Source organism: Anser cygnoides, chromosome 1 (genome assembly GCF_040182565.1).
Source record: "Anser cygnoides isolate HZ-2024a breed goose chromosome 1, Taihu_goose_T2T_genome, whole genome shotgun sequence".
NCBI lineage: Eukaryota > Metazoa > Chordata > Aves > Anseriformes > Anatidae > Anser > Anser cygnoides.
The window spans coordinates 87,107,615-87,129,781 of NC_089873.1; the positions used below are offsets into that span (position 1 = coordinate 87,107,615).

Below are 22,167 nucleotides of genomic sequence, written 5' to 3' on the forward strand. Positions count from 1 at the left end.
CCTACCAGGAGCATACTCAGTAAGACCCTGTTCTTTTCCATGCATATCCTTTGTGTAATCACTGAGAGAGAGAGAGAGAGAGAGAGAGAGAGAGAGAGGGAAAGAGAGAGATTAAATACAGGAGCACTGCACATCAGCAGTTTTCAGTGCCTTCTTGGGGCTGATGCTCAAGTTATTTCTTGCATACAAAGCAGATTAAAAAAAAAAAATCACACTACAGGAAGAGGTTCTTTAACAAAAACTATGTTTATCTCATCAGCTGCATAGGCTCGGCAGGAGTGGTTTGACAACATGGGTTGGGGGGGATTTTCATTTGGGCTAGCTCTAGTCTGATGCTGTGAACTGAGCACCCACTAGCAGCTGGAGAGCATTAGGTGTATCCCCAGGGTGTATCTTCTGCTTTAGTTCCGTCAGAAAATAAGCAAGTTGGCTGTGTGCCCCAAAGCTGTTTGACAATGTGAACCCAGGACGGCAAGCACGGACCATTAGGAGTTTCTCTTCAAAAGCACAGTCCTGACCCAAACTAACGCTAATGTTAATGCATCTGCCAACAGATGACTACAGAAAATAACAACTACAGAAGAATATCAGGAATGGAACATGGGCTTTAGTGTGATCAAGCCTCTCAGTACCAGAGCAGTTGGTACATACAAAGCTCAAGTTGCTTTTTGCTTATTTGACAAGCCATATTTGAAATATGTGGTTTTCTGAGAATGTGCTAGAGGATGATGACAGCTGCAGCTAAGAAATAAAGAATGTTATGTATTTAGAAAAATATTTTTTCCATGCCTTAACATCATCTTTAGTCTTTCCCCTTCCCTCCTCGATACCCTACCCTGGGCTGTTTAGTCTGGGGAAAGCAACACTTTCAAACTGCTGAAGCTGGGCGTAGATGGGCAGTAATGACCACCACAGATGAAATTTTTCTCCCTTACATCAGACTGATATTAAGACAAGAAAGGGGCTTAAAATACTCATGGGAAAAAAGAAAAAAAAATCTATTAGTCTGAGACGCACTCTACAGTCACAGTCAGATGGGATTTCCATTTGTGTATCAGCAATTCAGATTCTTTTTCTTAAAGAAAGAAATTATATGCAAACAACAGTTTAATAGAAGACAAAGACTGGGAGTTTGAGTTCACAGAAAAAAAAAAGAAAAAAAGATTTATTTCAGGTTATGGTTTCCACAGCAACTTTTAATTTTATCCCTCATGTGTCTATCTGGCTAATAAGGTCTTTCACAACATTTATATATAATGAGATGTTCTGTTGATGGGAAATTAAGAAACTAATTTCTCAAGGAAAAAAATATAACATTTTCTGTGTATATTCACAGCTTCACATGCACGTAGAAAAACATACATGCGTAGCCACATAAAGATGTTTGCATACGTGTGCACAATTTTATTTTTGCTGTATGTATCACCATGAAATAGACCACTGTTGATCATACAAGCATGACAGTGATAAAGAATGTGACAGCAAGTGCAGCTGGTAGAGATTCAGACCTGGAAGCAGGCAGTGCCCATGAAGGTATCACAGCTCTGCAGGCACTAACCTGTCCGATGAGGGAGGCAGCTCTAACAGTGCACTAATTTCTGTTGTTTGATTCTAATCTGTCTGATTTGAATATTTCAAGCAAGTTGAGGACAAAGGCAAGCATCCAAACCTGAGTTTCTCAGTAACTGGCTCACTCATCGTTTTTCCACACAACACTCCTCTTGCACAAGAGATGAAGTGAGTACAAGCAATGTGTTTCTGAACTAAGCAGTGTTCTGCATGGGGTCACTTGTTTTGCACAGAAGAGAGGGTTGTATACTTCCTATATGACAAATTTAGTATAGAAAGGATTTTAGTGTTGTTTTTTTTTCCTACACAATTTCTCTTTCATCCTTACACATGTAAATCAAAAATGCAAATACAGCCAGATACAAACACTACACTATGGCATATAAACACTGTTGGGACTGTGGCAGCAGTCAGACAAAAATCAATTCAAAAAGCACTTACCTTTGTTGGCTTAGTAGTATGTACTGCCAGCAGAGAGAATAGAGCAAGTGGAAATTAAATTTTCATAGCTCAGTACAGAGTGATAAGATTAAAGTGAGAAGATCTAGAGATGTATCACCAGCATAAAATGCCTCAGTATGTGGAGTCTATGTTTACAGCATCCTCTTTCCTACTACAGCTCTGTTAGTGAATGAGACTTATCATTGTTAAAGCTTTATTTCTTTTTAAAAGTTTCAGTAGTGGGTAAATGTTGTAAATATTTTTGAAGCCCAAGTATCTTCCTATTCTAACCTCTTCTCAAAAACAATGTGGAAGTCCTGTTCAACTGAAGCATCACTGGGTCTCAGCTAAAGCAAGGAGTTTATGTGCAGCAACTTGCCACGCTGGTAAAAAAAATGCTCAGTTACAAGAAAAAAACTGACTGTCTGGAAGCACACTGCACAACTCTAAACATGCAGGCATTGATTGCTCATCCTATCCAGCAGTGCATTCGTTTTTCCCACCCAGAAACACACGAGAGAAACATACATCCATGGGCAATATTTATTAGGCACAGACAAATAACTTTTCAAACAAAGTCCTTGGCATTTCCCTTTGTTGAGCTTTGTGTTGAACCCATTTTCCTAGTGTCTTGAGGTTCCCCTGAATAACAGCACAACCCTCTGGTTCATCAACCACTCCTGCCAGTGTTGTATGAACTAGAAACTCGCTGAGGATGCATCAGCATCCAGGTCATTAATGGAGATGTTAAACAGCATCAGACCCAGTATCGACCTGTGGTATAGCACTAGGGACTGGCCTCCAGCCAGACATTGTACTGCTGATCACAGCCTGTCTCGCCTGTCAGTTTCCAGTCCACCTCCCTGTTCACTTTTCCGGTAAGTTTGTCTATGAGGATGTTATGAGGGACAGCTCAAAAGCCTTGCTAGAGTCAGAATAAACAGCATCCAGCATTCTCCCCTTACACGCCAAGCCATTCATCCCATCATAGAAAAATAACAAGTTGTTCAAATACAATTTCGCTTTAATAAATCCACACTGACCTCCCCCTGCCACCTTCTTGTCCTGAGTATGTTTGGAAATTTTTTCCAGGATTATTTGCTCCATCTCTTCCCAGGGATCGATGTGAGGCTGGCTGGTCTGTAGTTCCCTGGATCATCCTTTTTTCCCTTCTGGAAGGTAGGAGAAACATTTGCTTCATGCAGCCCAGGCCATGATCTTTCAGACAACCGTGAGCAGCCTCACAATGACACCAGCCAATCCCCACAGCACATGCGTGTCCAGATAGTTTAACTGTTCCCCAACCTGATCCCCCTCTACTGAGAGCCAGCCTTCCTTGCTGCAGTTTCCCACTGATCTTAGGGGCCTGGGATTCCTGAAGGCAAATCTTACTACAAAGAACATTAGGCTCTTTGTAGTAAGACAAAAGGCCACCATCTCTCTTCCCGCCTCCAGTCTCCACCCATGTGTGTAAATGAGACCATGATATATCCAACATCATCAGATTAAAACTTTTATTTGTGAAGCAGAGGAAGGCATTTCCTTTGATAAAAAGGGTGATTCTTCTGATTATTCATCAAGCATTTTACTGGGACTCTGTTTCACCAGAGCATCCCTGTGCTGGTAAGTATCTATTCTGCAGGAACACGCTATATCTGTCTCCCAACCACCATCCCAAATGACATGCTCAGGTGATACCTTGATGCAACAGCCTGAAGTATTTCAGTATGTATCTTATAGAGGACCATTCCTAACAAAGGGCTCTAGCAGTATCTTCCTCTGCTGCTTATCTGCCTGTTTGTCGTTTTTGGAAGGAAATAGCTGAGGTTAATACTTGCTAAGAGGCATCCCAGCCCATGTCTTAGGCTTTCAAAAATAATGTAGAATAAAACTGAGAAGTATAGAACTGGATGTATATGCCAGTCTCTGCCACCCATACCCTGGGAGAGATAACTGCTGGCAAAGGCACCAAGACAGAGCGGGAGGTCCAGTAATACCTCATCACAGCAAGGAAAAGCAGTGTTGCTCTTATCTGCCTATAAAAACCTACCTTTTCGGGTACCTATTCTTCATCTGCCTCTGACCATAGTCTGGTGGACTAGCACAAATAACAGTCACGTTAGTAAAATCTTTCTTGCAGATGAACACAGAACAGTGAAGAACAAAACCACCTTCCCCTGCCCATCCTGAACACAAACCAATGTCCTCTGTCACAGGCAATCAGCTGTCCCTCTCTATTTTAAGTTGGGGCACAGTAAAGTGATTTCTGCACAACACACTGTGGGAATTTTTGTAGTAAATGAGATCCCAGACTTGCTCTAATACTAAGTATTTCTTGAAGAGTTGTTTGGCAGTTGACAGCATTATCACCTGGAAAAGCAAAATGATTGTCCTTCTGAAAATGAATTAAATTTTTATATTTGTGTTTTCCTTGATGCACTAAGACAGACAGTAGGATCTACTTGGCAGAAGGTTTTGTAGCATTTAAACTTAAGAAAGAATCTACAAAATATCAGCTGCTGATATAACATTAATATAAACACATGCAAACAAGGAACATCTACAAGCAAGATGCTTTTGCATTGAAAGCCTAGTTTCTTTTTCAAATAAAAGACCGAGGGATGGGAAGCTTTGCTTGGAGGAGTACAGCAATTGTACTTGCACCTTGGAAAGGTTTTGCAGACATTTCCTGGTTGTGAGACAAAGAACAAGATACAGAGGTTTTGCTACAACCTCTGCAACTGTGAGGCAAATTACCCATCAGACTCCTGGGAAACCTGCTCAGGATTTTCAAGACCCTTGTCACCAAAGATACTGACTGTAGCTGGTGAGACTCAGGTCAGATATCCCAGTAGATCCTGATGAAAGGAATAATCTATTGCATTACTTCTCATGCAGCAAGAGATAATGAACAATCTCTGGCTGTTTCAAAATTCTTACACTGAGCATCCAACTTAAATATCATCAGGGCATGGGAGCTAGAATCAGTGCTATAATACAAGGAATAACACAAGTTTTCACAGAAAAATAAAAGACCAGGAATGAGGAGTCAGAGCAAAGTCAGACTGGCTATAGTCTGAAGCAGGAACTCCAACAAGCTTCTCTGGGTACTGTGTTATACTCTGCGCGAGCGGATTTGATATCATCATCAAAACAACCAGAAAATACATGGGAAACCAAGCAGCAGACACAGTGATAGCTTGATAATGACAAGAAAGGGAATCTGGAGGAAGTGGAGCAAAAATCTTCCTTATGCTGTTTGTCTCTACTGTTGTTGGGGAAAAGCTTCATGTTTGTAAATGCACAAGAAGTCTGTGGTTTGTAATACCATTTGCCTCTTTTTCTGAAAATATTATTGCTTATTAATCAAGTAAATAGCATCTGTTTTCTGTGATGGAGCTAGGACCACAATTTCTTGTTTTCAACAAGCGTTTTCAACAGTGTAAGCAACAGACACAGTTATAGTCCCATTCAAAAAAAGAAAAAAAAAAAGTATGACATTGTATCAGAGGTGCTTTTTTCTGTGTCTGAACTAAGTAAAATCACTGATAACTGAGTTTGTCTCAAAAGCCTCAATGATAAATGCTTGTTTAGTTTCTCTGAGCTTTCCTGGATCCCTGTTGCTGTGATTGAGTGGTACAAAGCAATATGGAAACTATGGAGTCAAAAAAATAATTTGTCCATGAAGTTTTTGCAGAATAATCCAAGACAGACATCACCCAAGGTCATATAAAATGATGTATACTACACATTTGGATTTGGCAGGTAAGCTTGGATTTGTAGGCATTGAAGCACAGCAGTGGTTTACAATAAAGAGAGAGATTAATTTCTTACTTTGTATTGGCCAATAAAATCGAGGAGACCTGGATTAAGTATGTCTACCAGTTCAGTGAAATGCACTAGTAAATTGCAAAGCAAATCACAGTTTGAAACATATTGTTTTAACCAAAAAAATAATAATATGTGTATATATATATATATTTTTTTTAATTCACTGAGAGGAACTAGTACCTACTAAAGCAACTGAATAGAGAATGAAATTGCCTTTGATGCTAAAAAGGAGGAAAGAGAACTGGATGGTAAAATCATTGGAGAAGATTAAAATCAATAAACTGAGAAAACTAGTGCATCAGAGCACTGGTGAGACAACTCTCAGGAAATAAAGAGCAAAGTGGGCAATTGCTTTAAGACACAACATTAAGAGCACAAACACAAACTAACTACTCCAGGACTATTCCAGGACAGAGAGTTGATAGGAAATGTGATAGATATTCCACCTGGATAAATCACGTTCTCTCCACTGACCTCCAGCGCATGAAAGATGCATACATATTGTGGACAGCAAGCCAAGTAGCTGAAGACAAGTCCACAAATTAACATCAACACAAAAAAAAAAAAAAAAAAAAAAGAAACAGCAAGACAGTATTCCACAGGAGTTACAGTAATTAGGATATACAAGCAAAGTAGTATTTTCTCATCAGAGAAGAAAAGCTATGACAAATGATACAAAAAAAAAAAAAAAACTGACCAAAAAATACAACTGGAAGAAAAACCAACATAGAAACAGCTTTTCACTGAACTGACAAATACCTGTAGGATATTTGCCTCATTTCCAAAATCTGCAGAAAAATATTATTTATCTTCTTCATTTCAGTCCTGATATTGAAAATTGGGGTTTAAAACAAAGCTTAATCATAATCTGAGATTGCATGCCAATTTTTGAGGTTCTAAACTCAACATTTTCTCAGCTATTGTTTTCTTCCAAATTCAGTGAACAGAATGAGAATAAAGAACTGCACCACAGTTTTGCAACATCTGCTGTTACCAAAAGATAAATTGCTCATAGATGAATCAGAAAGTAGACATCATCACTATTACCAAGAGTGCCCTATAAACATTATGAGTGAGAGTCCACACAACAAACAGGAGACTTTCCAGCCACAATCATCTAGTGCTAAAAAGCACAAGTGACATTCTGTCAACTCTATAATTTAACTAAACAGTCAACCTGAAACAGCAGTGGCAAGGAAGAGCTGTTGCAACAGCTCTGGAGCAGGAGATCTCCAGGCTCAGTATTTCTGGAGACTGATGAAGAGAATAGAGTCATCCGACACCCGTTGTATTCAGCATTATTCAGCACATCAGTGTGTGCTTACTGAGCAGCTGGAACAGGACAGAGGAAGCAACAGGACTGCTCTTGGGGAGTAAATATTGTACAGAGAGTTACACAGGAGGAAAGGGACAGACTGAACGCATACAGCTTGGTCAATCCCCCACCTCTTATTTACAGAACTTACATACATCAAATAAAATAAAACACAAAAAATGCACCTTGCATTCAATTTTGTTGGCACTTTCTCTGGAAGCACAGTTTCTGAACTATAACTGCCACTTGCTCATCTGCAGGTTACACCCCATAAGGGACTAGTTTTGCTACTATAAAAATCATATCCTCACACTCCCAGCCATATTTTTTTGTCAGAAAGTGCTAATAGCTCATTCCAATGCCCATCTCCTTTCAGAAGCTCTCTCACAATAATTATTCAAAAAAGTCAGCATTTCTCTAGCCATTTTCACAATTAGAATACATGGAAATTTGCAATCTAAAACTTTCACCTTGCTTAAATTTGCTTTTCACATAGATAAAATCTATTTAAAAATACCAAAAGTGCAAATAAGGAGGGAAAAAAAAAACTCAGTTAATATAATCATAAAAGCATCCTTAAGTTGATTACTTTCCAGACCAAATTCCTGCAAGAGTTAAAATACACAATTTGGACTCTTTGGTTGACATCAATATGACTTCCCCATTACAAAACCTGAGAGAAGAGCTTCCCATATGACAAAAAACTGTCTTTCACCAGTCATGGTCAGAAGTTAAGGTACCCAGTGACAGCCAGAGTGAATAGAAAAAGCAATTAGTCGCAGTATAAAGTATCAAGCTGCAACAACCCATCATGCTTGCTCTCTGTTAAACCCTAGCTGTCTTGATCCCCTCTGTCAACCCCTTCTACACCCTTCCCTGTTTTCCTCTCACTGCTTCCACACAAATTTGCTCACCTCACAGACCTGTGTCTCTTCTCCCAAGCACCAAGGGCTTTTTTCCTGATCACAGACCTGTGTCTCTTCTCCCAAGCACCAAGGGCTTCTTTCCTGAGCACACTCACAGGCCCATTGCTTGGCTCATCCCATCTTCCTCCTTTCAATGATGATGCCCTTAGAAGCGCTGATAGGTCCACTCGAACAGTTACCACCCATTGACAGCTTGGATAGTTGTACATAGTATGTAGTAGTACACACTCCTGTGGTCAAAAAGCTCCTGTGAATTTCACATAGCTACAAAGAAATTAACCCCATATCCAAAATTGCCTACTGCTTGTGCCACAACTTCAATGCATACAAAAGATGAGCAGAAAATTAAGTGAGATTGGTCAATTATTATGCTCTGCCTAGAAGCCCCATTCATGTCCCAGCCCTTCTTGCAATCACCTCCACCAGCCGTATTATTCTCTTTGCCCTAATAAGTTTTATTAATCTTACACAGCAAGCTTGAAAAGCTCGAGGGCCAATTTTATTGCAGAAGGAAGATGTGACAATTAGGCAGCTGAGGCCTTTTGACACCTGCCACATGTGGCTTTGGCTGAGCTGTGGGCTGATAACAAGCTTTTTGTTGGCGGAGAACAGGTGACAATTGCAGCCTGACCAGGCCACCATGCTGTAAGTTAATTTTCTGAGAGGCTGCAGCTGAAGTGGCTCTTGGGCCGTCCCAGAAATAAGAAATAAGATAAACCATCATCAGCATGGCTGTTTAGAGCTGTGGAACTGCCTGGAGAACCCATTTCACTGCATACCTGTGGCACAAAAGGACCTATCTCATTGCCAGAGCACTGTGTGTTAGCATATCCAAAACAAAGTCTCCTCAGAATTTCTGGGTCAGTGGAAATGTTGACATGTTGCAGGTGACTGGACCAATTCCACCAAATATAATTTAAAAGGGAAAATAAAATCATGGACATGGAAACCATGCTTCTCTGCCATGGGTAACTGTTACAATGGAGATTCTCCAGAGCGCTTCCCCAACACAATCACCTCCCTAAGTTTTATTTCCTATGTCTACTTTAGCTCTTACTGTTCAACATTTCACATGGTGCAAAGGGACCATGAGAAGTTCTTGCTTTGCACCCTTAAAATCACAACACCTGTGCACCATGATTATCAAAACCAGATTGCTCCATAGCCTAACTCTCCTCAGTTTGACAACTATATCATCCTGATGTCTGGCTGCAATGGTCCAGCTTCTGAATAAGACAGACTCAAATTGCAGCAGCTGTAGAAACCCTGGTTTAGACCCAGCTAGGCTATTCCCTAAGAAACATGAGATCTTTTCCCTATTTCAGGGGCTTTCAGACACAACTGACTCCTTGACAGCACCCTGGCTGTGAAAGGTCCAGGTTGACACGAAGAACAAAAAAGGATGCTGGATTGTGCTCATTATGCACTGCCAACTACAGACCAGCAGAACTGGGAAACCACTCCCTTACACTCAGCTGTGAATTTCACTCGAGCTACTGAACGTTTTTCCTAACTAGAATCACTGAAAACCTGTTTTCACTAATTTCAAGCTAGCTGTCACATATTTCTCCCAGAGGCTGTATACATGGAAAGGTGCATCTCCTTCCCAGCAGATGACATGAAGAAGCTGTACACAGCTCTGAGACAGTAACCCACCACTGACGTTTAACACCACAAGAATGGCTACACTGAATTACACAACAGGGATGAATGGACTACCTTCTGTAGGCACTTGTCATGCGCCAGGGAGTTGCTCATCATGCTCTTCTGATGCGACTGAAAGGAAAGCCTGGAGCAGTGTCAGTAGGTGCTCATCCTTGTCTATTTAGAGCTGATAAAGTGAAATGCAATTGAAAGGCACTGAGGGATCTTCATGCCTACTTCATACTTAGTGCTATATTAGTGCCTGGAAAAGGTTTCACAAGCCTGACTTATGAAAACTGAAATTATCAAACAATCTGTGGTTTTCTTCAGCTTGGGAACAGGGAGATAAGAAGAAATAAGTGGTTTGATTAGTTGTTGGTGTTTTTTTAAACATGCACACCATCTGCATTTTTCACAACTTAACACTGCTCTTCTCTTTAAAACCAGGGTGTGATCTGGTCAGTAAAGAGTTACTCAAATAGCCCCAGGAATAATTTGAGATAAATATTTGCATATTTATATTTTTACTTTTAAATTAATCTTAGAAAATTGCTCATTGCTATTTCTCATTTTCATATCAAGTACAAATTCAAATTTGCTTTTTTTCTGCCATTATCAATGCAAATAGAAAGTTTAATTGAAAAAGAGATATATTAAAGGAAAAAAAAAAGAAATACTAGATATTTATCTGTAATATGTAACTATCTATCTAGAAAAAAGTCTTATTTCTGCATTTCTGCTGGATAGGTCTTCTTGGCCTTTTCAGGGTCCCTTGTGTCACTTTCTGGTTTCCAGCACTGAATTGCAAAGAGAATCCAGTCACTAAAATGGACTACACAGAGGTGCTACATTTTCACCAGCAGTCTTACTCGGTCACAAAAATATGTCAATTATTGATTTGAGGGAAAACAGCACATGCCTCAAAGTCCATTTTCCAAAAAAAAAAAAAAAAATTGTGTGTTTTTCCAAGTCAGTCTTTAGAAGTTGCAAGTATTTCGAGAGTTGTTCTGATATTTACAGGAAGAGAGGAATCATTTACTAAAGCAGGTTGCTCCCTTGACCGTCTTCAGGTTGGGAAGGACAAAGGCTTTTCTAGGACAGCATTGAGTATGTGAGTACTCTGCTAGCCTGCTATGCATGAGATCTGAGATTTGTTAGTTCAAGAACAAGTTCAAGTAACTGTACCATTAATAGCTGAGCTGGTATTAGACCACTTATGCCTACATTGTTAATAGTTCATAAATTTATTTCCTGCTCCATAATTCTGATAGATATTCTCTTCTGAGACATGAGGGTTGACTTCAGGTGTGTTTTTATGTGATGGTGTGGACCTGAAGTTCTCAGTCTGCAATATAAAGAAAAACATGTACCATTATATTATATTGTAGAATTTTGTAGAACCATCGTATCTACAGAGGCCAAACAAAAAAGCAAGCCCGGAAGAAAACTAGCAGGCAGCCGTAGCTTTGCAAAGGAACCTTGAAGCAAAGGAGTAGGGTGCATAGGGTGAAACCTGAACCATCAGAGAGAAACAAGTGCATTCACAAAGTCTAAACAAGACAACCTTCTGAACCTCTTTTTCTTAATGAGATTGGAAACAAATTTTGAAAAGTCAGTATTTTCAGCAAAATAGATCACAACGAACAATGCTAACTTCTCTGAGAAAACAAAACAAAACAAACAAACAAAAAAAAAAAAGGTCAGGCCACAGGCATTCCAGTGTACCTAAAATTACTGGAAGCTTTTGACTTTGACCTCAGCAGCTCCCACTCCTGTCAGTCAAATTCTGCTGAATGCCATAGAAGAGCATATCAGGAAATTAATCATTCTGGCTTCAGAGCACTGTTTGACTAGTTTGCAACAAACAAGGCACACAGCCATTAATTCCACCGTGAGCAGAAAACAAAATATGAAATAATTGCTCTTTCAGTACATTAAATGAGGCAGAAGCCCTGAGGAAAGAGAAGCATATTATCATGCTGTTAAATATGTATCAGGACACCCTGGAATTAGTGAGGAAATAAAAGTTGCAGTGGCAAATTTAACAGTGTTGTTTCCTAGCTCCTGAGTGTCTGAACTGCAACTTAAAATATAAAAGTTTCATAGCTGTTTGTGTTGCTAAAATAGCTAATACAGCATAAGGAACTGCAACCGTTTCCCTCCATGTAAATGCCTGCCTGTTTTCATCACATCTTTAATCACGCAGATTTCTGTCGTCAAGGGCAATACACATTCTTAAGGAAAAGATCAGAGTTAAGATTACTCCGTGAAGCCGAGTTGTGAACACATTAACATTGGGAAGATCTAAAATTCAGTTTAAACCTTGGCATTGCAAATTTAATTTATAGTATTCTTAGGCAGGAAATGCACTACTCCATTCTCCATCTAGTGCTTATGCAATTACTCAGATATTCTGAGTAATGAAGTTAGGACCATCCAAATAATAAACACCCTTCCAGACACACGGTTCCTCATTCCCCTTCTCCAAGCACAAACAGAGAGAAACAGAAGTTTTTTCAGAGCAGACACATATTGCAATGAAATTAAATGTTTGAGTGAAGAAAACAACAAACAAAAACAAATAAAGAAACACCAGAGCGTACACACATACAAAAATAAAAGCCCACTTACTGCAACCGGTACTGGTGGCCCATGTGCCAATTTACGTAAGCGGAAAGCTGGAAGTAGGAAATCAAAATGGTTTGAGGGGACACGGTGCAAACTTGTTATGTACTGCCCTCAACAGCTGAAGGACTATCTTTGAAATAGTTGCTCTCATTTTGTTAAGTTCTCACCTTTTATGCCCTGCTCCTGAATACACTATTGTTTTATTTTTCCCTTCACTGAAAGTTTTGGTCTCCCTGGGAGACATGATTGAACTGACTCAGGTGTACTTTTCTTAGGGGACATGATGGGCTAGGGACCTCTCTTCCTTCCATTTTAAGCCTTTACTCAGGCTTTTACTCCATCCATACCCCATCACAGCCATCTTACTTAACTCCAAGAGTGGGAGGGCATTGAGTCAACTGAACTGACTCAATGACCACTATGAGTTGACTCAAAGACCGTGAAATCTACACAGCCTGAAAAACTATGATTGTACCAGAGGGAAGCATGTACATTTGACCTATTCTTACATTTGCTTAAGGGAAAACTTATGACTGCTGATGGAAACAGCATATGGAGTGGAGGAAGGATTTTTTGAAACTAGTCATTAGACTGGTGTCTAGACTAGTTTGTGAACACTTCTTTCTTATATATTGAGTTTTTATGTTAGTAAATACAGAATGATCATTCTAAATTCTAAATACTCAAGACCCACCCTACTCTCAGCAATTATCCTTTTCTTCCTGGGTAACTCTCTGCTGTACACGTAATACATTAATAGCATAACAACAATGGCTCTTACGAAAATCTGAGCTTGTTTTAAAGTTCTGTCTCCTCTTTTGTTAGGACTTTTCCATAGGGTCAATGCATCCCGTGTGGACATTTTCCTCAGTCCTTTCCTCCCAACCCACTCTCAACAATAATGTACATGTCCTAGTACCTGCAAGTAGTCAGACATGAAATAATTGTAAAACATTTCAGACTCATCAAATGACTTACCTCTGAACGTGAAAATTAAGCATAAAAGCACACCAACACCACTCATAGCAGCAACACTTGCAGGCAGTGCCACCAGGGGATAGTGAAGCCTGGAGGAAGAGTCTGAGAGATGAGAAAAGAAAGCTAGTTACAGAACTAGATGTCAGTATCCACTGACTACAACACTGACATGTTGGCATATATCTTAACCAGAAAGGAGACCTAATGCTCTACCCCCACAACACCAATGAGCTGTGAGAGATAGATGAGATGTCTAGACACCAACCAGGAATAGGAACTACTTCACACATCCAGTTATGTGTAGACAAACATACTTTCATTTTGAACCCATGTGTCTGCATGGTCTCCCTTGTTCAAACTGTATTAGTACTGCATCAACAGAACTAACTAGACAACCCTGCAGAACACTGTAATTAATGGCTCGTCTATCTTGATTTCTGTCCTTCATGCCTCTGCTGAGATATTTTGGTGATATGAACACCTATTTAAATGTTCTTACAAATTTTAGTGGTAGAAACCTATATCAGATCCAGCACAGACAGCTGAGAAGCTGAATTTTACCCTTTACTACCTTTGGCCCTGAGAAAGATTGATCAAGTCACACACAGTCTCCAAGAAGTTTTCCAGTGGGGAGCTGGACAAAATTCAGCTCTGGGGGTTAAAAGTTTCATGTAAAAATTAGTGAACTGCATCACAGTTACTGTGGAGAGCAACTTTTCCATCATTACTGATTAAAAAGGGTCACTGAAACAGAAGGAGGAACTCTTGTAAAATAAATAGGGATACTAGTAAGCTCACACTGGAAGCTTCCCCATATCATGCCATCAACTGGTTTCAGTTGATTAAATTAGTAATTTTTCTATCAATATGTACAAGAACTTTGGCTTTTCAGCCCACTAACCAATTTACCAAACCCTGGGATTAAGCTGAAACAGCTTCATAGAAAAACACAAAGAATCACAAAAGCATGATGATGAGCAATTACTGAATGATATTATTTACATGACAGATCTAGGGAGAGATTCTGGTTCAGAGCTGGGTGGGTAACCAGGCAGGTGACAGTGGTGTGCGTGCTGTTGACCCAGCCAATGTAGCTGACTCTGGTCACTGTTCCATTGCCGTGTTTGAATTCTTCCTCAGAGCTGTTATTACTTGCAGGGATCCAGGAGATTTTGGCAGCTGGCTTTCCAGCAGCAGCTTGGCAGACAGCCACTCTGCTCTTGTCAGAGGTCAGAGTCACTGTAGGAGGGACTACAGAAGAAGAAGAAAAAAGACCACAATTGTTATTTCTAGTTCAGGGTAAAGTCTCCAACTGAGAATCAGAAGAATAGGTGGTATTTTTTTAGTTTACATGGCCAATCCAAGACATTTTAAAATAATTTGGAATATTAGCACCAATCATCTTTAGGGAAAAAAAAATACATCAAAGTCCAAGGTAAATAAATATCTCTAAAATATGCTAGCTGCATTTAAAAGTATTGTTTCCTCATGTTTTCCAGAAGATTACTATAGATGTAACAGGAGAAGATGGGATGATAGAGCTGGATTAAATGTAGATTTATAACCATAGCAGTGTACCTACTGAAAATAAATAAATAAATAAAAAGCAGCTTACTGAAGTTATAGCTAAAACATATAGAACTATAGAATGGCTTGGAAGGGACCTTAAAGACCACCCAGTTCCAACCCCCTGCCATGGGCAGGGACATCTCCCACTAGATCAGGTTGCCCAAAGCCCTATCCAACCTGACCTTGAACACCTTCTGGGATGGGGCATCCACAGCTTCTCTGGGCAGCCTGTTCCAGTGCCTCACCACCCTCAGAGTAAAGAATTTCTGCCTTATATCTAATTGAAGGTAGAATCTACAATTAGATATATAGGCTAGAATAGAGGTAGAATCAAGAATTTGACAGTCTGGAGGGAAAGGAGGAATTGGACGAGAACTATTCTACCTAAAGCCCAACAATTCATATTCTACATCTGACAAAACAAGCAAAGGCTTGGACGATGTCTAAGGCATTATTAGAAAGGCAAGACCCTGCAAGGAAGAAGAAAAAACTTCAAGGGACAAAAACTAACAGTAGCAATTATTGATTTACAGAATAAATTTTCCATAAACCTTCTGAGCATCACTAAAATTTGACTAATATAACCAGAATACAAAATTCTCTCACAGTAAAATGTTTCTTGAAATTTAAGGAAACCTACAGAAAATTTACCAATCTGAGAAAGATTATGTGATATATTGGTTACGTTTCCTAACACACTTTTGTTCCTGCCTAGGTTGAAAATAGCCTAGTTTCATTTTTATTTTAGTGATGCAGCCTTACAGACAATTTTCAGTGTTTCTGTAAGAGTGAAATATTTCCACATAATGTCTTGAAACTCTCACTTCTTTCCTACTTGGCTCTTACCCACACAAAATATACATTGTGTGCACTGTGAATTTTGGTTCGGCATCCTCCTGCTCAGCTTAAAGTGGTAATATTTATTTAATATCTTCTATTTGCATTAACTTAAGCAAGAGTGTGTACTCCTGGTTATGGGAACATTCACACAACATTTAAATCCTGTGTTATGCCCGAAGAACTACCTCAGAAACTACCCAGAGTGGTGCATTTGGTACATCTTTGCCTGTTCGTGAGTCAGAACGGAAAAAAAATATTATCCTTAAAACAGCCCAGTCCTATTCTATAAGTCTGCATGCCTCCTTCCCCTCTCCAAACAGCCAGTCCAACTGAATCAAGTTACTACTTTGTTTACAATCTCAGCATACATCCAAAATGAATTTCGTCTTTTAATAGCAAATCAAATCATTTTTATCTCCATCCAACTACAAAAAAACACTAGGTGTGTCTTACCTATCACAGACAGAGAAGAGGAAAAATGAAAATTCCCCATATCACTGGCAATTTCACAGGTGTAATTTCCCTCATCACTCAGGTTCACGGGGTAAATACGAAGAGCAGGGTCCCTGTCAGGTGTATATTTCCACATCATCCTCTCACTGCAGTTTAACTTTCTTGTCTCGTTGAGATCATTTCTATAGGCCAAAGAGCAGGAAGCGTTGGATTTTTTCTCCCATGTCACCATTATCAAATACAGTTTGGAGACAGAAGCACAAGTCAACACAGCCTCATGGCCAGCCTCCACATTCACAATGTTATAAGCTACATAAGAAGAAAACAAAAAAAAAAAAAAAAAAAAAAAGAGAGGAAAAAAAAAGAAAAAAGAGGAAAAAAAAGAGAAAGAAAAGAAATGTTAAAAGTTAAAAATGATGTTACAGCCTTCATCAAAGCATAGGCATGGCTCTTGGCTTCACCACACTTTAAAATTTCTACTTTCTTACTGTACTGGCAGCCTCAGGGACATATTGCTCTGTGCAGCCACATATAAGTCATATTCAATTTCCAGGTCCTGCTTCCTGCTGTCACTGACTTTGAAGACTGGAAATGCAGTGGAAAAGGTGTCTTTCCTCTGTGGATACTGTGCAGGTACATGATATATGCTGATGAGCTACAAGTCCTTCATCTGTTTTTGGTCAGCAGTTTCCTATTGCTTTAATATAGGCTTTGAAAACCCATTGGGGAGGCCAAGATTCACCCTTAAGGGAAAGAAAATTTTTTGTTTGTTTGTTTCTTTGTCCTAGAAAAAGTAGACTGTGTTATTGAATTAGGTGCCTTAGTTAAAATCTACGTAAAACCCGGGAGATGACTACACCTGTAACAGTGGTAAAACACTTGGCGCAGTAGTTCTTGGCTCATATGTAACACGGGGCATATATAAATGCTTTTTCTGCCAGAAACCATAGATCTCCTGATGATCCCAGCTGAACAGAAGATGCATCCTCAGATGATTTGTGGTTTGGATCCCTATCAGGTATATTACCCTGTGCCATTCTGGGAAGCACAGGATTATTTTGCCATCTGAGGTGACATCACTCTTCATGCTCACATTAAAAAATAAGCAAATTCCTCTGGGGAACTGTGAAATGTCAGCATATGTGCAAGTTGGTAATACAGAGTACCACACAGTGCTGACTGTAGCTTGGACCTTTCTCACTTACCTGACCCTTCAACCAGGCTGAAAATCAAGAAAAGGAGTGCAGCCAGAACTGACCACGTCTGAGCCATCTTTAGCAAAATGAATCAGCGGTGCAGAAACTAAAGGCAAGGGAAATGACATGTAGTCACAAATTGCCACGCAAATACCTTCAAAGAGAACAAAAAGTAAAACCTTTGTTTCCTTTGAAAACAGAAGTTCTAAAAAAGACCCCATGTCAAGTATTATTCTTATGCTGGAGGGAGAAAGTAAAAAGGGCTTCAAAAACAAACAAACAAACAAACAAAGACTACTATTTACAAACAAACTAAAGAAAGGAAAAAAAAGAAAGAATAGAAAGGGAAGGGAAAGGGAAGGGGGGGAGAGGGGGGAGAGGGGGAGAGAAAGAGAGAGAGGGAGAGGGAGGGAGAAAGAGAGAGAAAGAGAGAGAGACAGAGACAGAGACAGAGAGACAGAGAGAGAGAGAGAGAGAGAGAGAGAGAGAGAGAGGATCTCTGACACCCTTTTCCAGTCATCTCTATCTGCTCACTGTTCATGGCCAGGCCAACTAGCTCGCACAAAGATAACTACAAATCTCTTAGTGCTGCTTTGTAGACTTGCCTGCAGAAGATGAAAAAAAAAATGCCATAGAAAACATGCATATATTACAAGTTCTTTCAAAAAAATCAAGGTAACAGCATGTGTAGGAAAGTTCAGAATCTAGACTCAACTATTTGAAGGAAGTTACCTAAAGAAATGTCTCATAACCCTTGCCCTGCTTTTAAATTCTCAAAGGGTCATTCCACTTCTTCAGTAAAACTAAAAAGGCAACTGTCTTCTTGCAAGAGAACAAAAATGTGAGTTTGTTTCCTGCTTTCTTAGACACAGTGAACTGAAGAAGCATTTAATAACTTACGTTGTTCCTTAGCTATGTATGCTTTTTAACAAACTGTATCTTACAAATTGCTAGCTTCTTTTTGGTAAAACGGCAGCTGCTCATTGGTAAGATTGAGATGGTGCTTTCATCCAAATCCATAGTTTGCCAGTTCACAGGAAAAAAAGCAGAAGCGCATGCTATCCAAAAGCTTTCCAATCAAAATATATATCATTCACAACGGAGAATTTTGATGAAAACCCATTCAGCTGTTACTTGAACATGGACGTGGCAAGGAACATTACTAATACTTTCCAACAATTGGGTAACATACATAAATGAATCAATTTTTTTATGGCAAACTTGTATGACACTGTACTGAAAAATATACATATTTATTCCCACAGTCAAACTCCCACCTTCTTCTGCTCAGGTCGCAAGACATGCATCTGACCGTGGACGAGCACCCTGCTGCAGCTCCCACTGCAGCAAAGGGTTGCAGCAAAGGGCTTCACAACCAATGCACCGCTGTGCCCTCCACCACTGTGCAATAAAGCAGAGGTCCCAGAGTGTGTGTCTGGTTTCACAACACTACAGTAGCCATACCTTGCCTGGGGGCTTCTGATGTTACTGTCCAACCTGCCAACAAAGTTCTCATTTTCCAGCACTCACCTCTGGATTCCCTCAAATATTCTTCTTGGTCATCCTTTTGTCATTCTCTCACTTCTGCCATCATTTGTCTCTCTTCAATGCTCCGCTTTCTGACTTAGTCACCCACAGCTAGAGATGACTGGAAAATGATGTTTCCATCCTATGGCATCTATGGCAAGTACTAATATGTTGTTTACATTCCCAAGTCAAAAGCCAATACACGCCAAACTAGCAAGTATCTTTGTGTCATACTTGATTCCGAAATGTCATGTGTTGCAACAGGACACATACAGGCTATTATAATCATACGCTCTTCACACCCATATGCAAATGCATTTCGTGGTACTCGCTGAGAGGAGGAGGAGGAAAGGCAAACAGGGCTCATGCAAAAATAAACCTCAGCTGGTATCGATTTCTGTAAAAATAACAGGATGCAATGATGCTACATTAAAAGATACATCCTTAATGTAAAATATAACAAGTGAGGACACTTGGTGCACAGAAAAAAAAAAAAAAAAAACACAAACAAAGAAACAAGCTGAAACAAAAAGAACAATGCCAGACTTGTGGCATGGAAAAACAAATGTAGCAACATTTGTGATCTGAGTGCAAGAGGCAACAGTACTTATACACAATGCAATATGTATACACATTCATATGTATACACAACAGCTTGATAGGTTTTCTGCACAATTCTAACAAAACAGCTATGTATCTAGATGGAAAGTTTTCATTGCAACCCAAAAATAATGCTCATACAACCGCATTGGTCAATATTCTACTACTAAAACGCAACTGACAATGCAACTCTTACATTACCAAACTTTCATTTTCTGTTCAATTAATATCCTTGCCATAAATGACATTTTTTGTTTTGTGTAATTCAATACTATTGAAAGAGTTGTTTGGTTGGTTGTTGCTGGGTTTTGTAATTTAAATAAATGATGCATGCAAAAGCTGCTGTTGATGAAAAAGCTTAATTTTTTTCTTAACAAAAAAAACAAACAATGTTATTTTTGGCCAAAAATATGCACAGAAAGTTGACCCAATTTGCAAATAGTTTTCCAGTATTTTTAAAAAGAAAAAAAAAAAAGCCCTCCACAATGCTTACCAGTAAATTCAATATTCACCAATTTTGATGGACCTATAAATATTCATACACAGCATATTGTGATATTGGAATATGTCCCAGGGAACTATCTTTTCTTAAATGCATACAAATCATATATATATATATATGGGGTGTATTTGCACAAAACAACAGATATTAATGATTAAGAAGGGGGCCTTACAGAAAGAACAGACAATATTACCCTGTTTAAATATTCATGTATGAAAAACAGAATTTAGATTGCAATTTTTAAGGTTCACAATCCTTGAATACTTATGCCTCTAAGCAAGAAGTAAACCTCAGAGTAAAACCCAAAAAAGGAGAAACCAAGCACAGCTGAATCAAATTCATTTAGAAGTAGCAAATGAATATATGCAGATTGTCTTGTGTTATTTCCTTTGATGGAATTAAAATGCCTCAATAACTACATTAAAATAAATTAAAATTTTAACTCAGCCTCGATGGCAGTGGCTGGCACGAGCCCATGCGATGTGTGCGTCACTCTTCCACTATCCTCCGTGCTCCAGCTGGGGAACGGCACCGCTCACGCTTGGTTTCCTCCCTGTGAATGCTGAGGCTGGGGGAGGTTACCCAGTCACCAGCCTGGAGAAGAGTCCTCCAGCTAGAGCAGCATGGGAGGTGAACAGCAGCCGTGACAGTGTGCTCTGGTCTTCTGATACTCTTAGGCCTGGGGAAGAGAAGGGAGATGTTAGCACACACATTTGGTCCAACTGGGATGCTGGTCCCAGCTCCTGCACACCAGGGGACTGCACTGATGTACCTGGAGCTCCCCTCCCACTCCGCCCTCACGAGTGGCTCAGAAGCAAAGACATGAGAAGGATCTCAGCTTGGGATTTGTCTACGCCAGATAGCCCCTCTTTTCAGCTGCACAGTTCACCAATTTCTTTTCGTTGACGTTCCTGAGACTTCAACACGCAGCTGATTTGTCTCACAGACAGACATAGCTTCTTGCCCCACTGAAACAGCTCAGTGAAAATAAACTATCTGGTTGTACGTTCCCACTGAGGAGGATGTGACACAGTTAAAACCAGGAAAATAAACTGCTTTCAGACACGAAGAACAAACCACAGCCTTAAGTTACCTAATATTACACATCAAAAACAAGCTACAAGCCCTGAGCTATGCGAAACAACTTAAAGTGGGTAAATAAAAGCCAAAGTCCAACATAATGGAAATGTACTTAACACAAACTGAAGAAAAAAAAAAAAGAAAGAAAAAAACAGATCATAAAGAACCAGTTATCAGTGCATCAGTCATCATCACTAACATTTTTAAATGTCACGTAGCCACTGCCATCATTATCAGCAACATATAACTCTGGAAACACATCGTACAGTACAGCAAAGACCCTCAAAAGCCCATTCTGTACAACGGCTGCTGTCTCTGGGCAGAGGAGGACAGGAAGGGACAGGAAGAAGAGGAACCAGTGCACACTGCTCTGCCAACTCTTCCACTTCTTACATAAGTATAAGCTATCAGTAAAGAATATCCAAAGCAAGGCTACATATTTAAAGTCCAAAATCACACTTCTAGTGCAGCCAGAGCCTTCATGCAGCTTTCAGCCATTACAATGCGTTCTAATTTCCACCTCACCAGCAAGGTCCCTCTTCTCAGTGCCATGCTCCTTTCTAACCAAGCTGTCCAGGCAGGCTTGATTTCTGCAGGTGTGAGCTTCTACACCTTACACGGGGCTGGCTGTCATCTTGGGAGGCCAGGAGCCCTTATACTGAGTGTTTGCTAGCCACATCACAATGACTCAGAAGGCTGCAGTCATACAACAAGGTCTGGAGTGAGAGGTGCTGGGGCATCCCCAGGCTACCTTCTACTTCTACCTGCCCTTTTGGGCCTGAGCAACTCTTTAAGTTGGGATACCTGCTGGTAAAATAAATGCAATAAATAACATAGCAGTTCAAATTGCAGTCCCGGGGGCTCTCCTGGGAGGGCTCTCCTCCTCATAGTTTTAACACCATCCACAAGACATCACAGTTTTAACAGTTATCTGAGGAAACAACACAGTGCTAATGTCTGTCTCTCTGCATTTCCTGTGCATCTTAGCCCTGGGCTATTTTTGTGCAGCCTATTCGCTGCTTATGAAAAGTTTTTGCAGCAGGTCTGAGAGTGGTCTGCAGTCCCCAC

The 22,167-nt window shown here is 39.9% G+C and overlaps 1 protein-coding gene across 6 annotated transcripts; it reads right to left on the reverse strand.

The window, feature by feature from the left end:
* Positions 1-1,563: 1,563 nt before the first annotated feature.
* Positions 1,564-21,941, reverse strand: LOC106040032 (cell surface glycoprotein CD200 receptor 2-like). Of its 6 annotated transcripts, none has more exons than XR_010833266.1 (8): positions 18,921-19,209; positions 17,400-17,496; positions 16,195-16,503; positions 14,335-14,583; positions 13,333-13,434; positions 12,358-12,404; positions 9,802-11,071; positions 1,564-8,312 (listed from the first exon to the last, which is right to left on the reverse strand). XR_010833266.1 is itself a non-coding variant. In XM_048071642.2 (8 exons), the coding sequence occupies exons 3-8, from the start codon at positions 17,464-17,466 to the stop codon at positions 10,955-10,957; spliced, it is 891 nt and encodes a 296-aa protein (XP_047927599.1). In that variant the 5' UTR covers positions 17,467-17,496; positions 20,463-20,698; positions 21,625-21,941; the 3' UTR covers positions 1,564-10,954. The 6 variants fall into 6 exon arrangements, 5 of the variants coding, with proteins under 5 accessions (XP_047927599.1, XP_047927601.1, XP_013043089.1 ...); XM_048071642.2 differs by lacking the exon at positions 18,921-19,209 and adding exons at positions 20,463-20,698; positions 21,625-21,941 and having other exon boundaries at positions 1,564-11,071; XM_048071644.2 differs by lacking the exon at positions 18,921-19,209 and adding exons at positions 20,463-20,698; positions 20,792-21,140 and having other exon boundaries at positions 1,564-11,071.
* Positions 21,942-22,167: the final 226 nt, after the last annotated feature.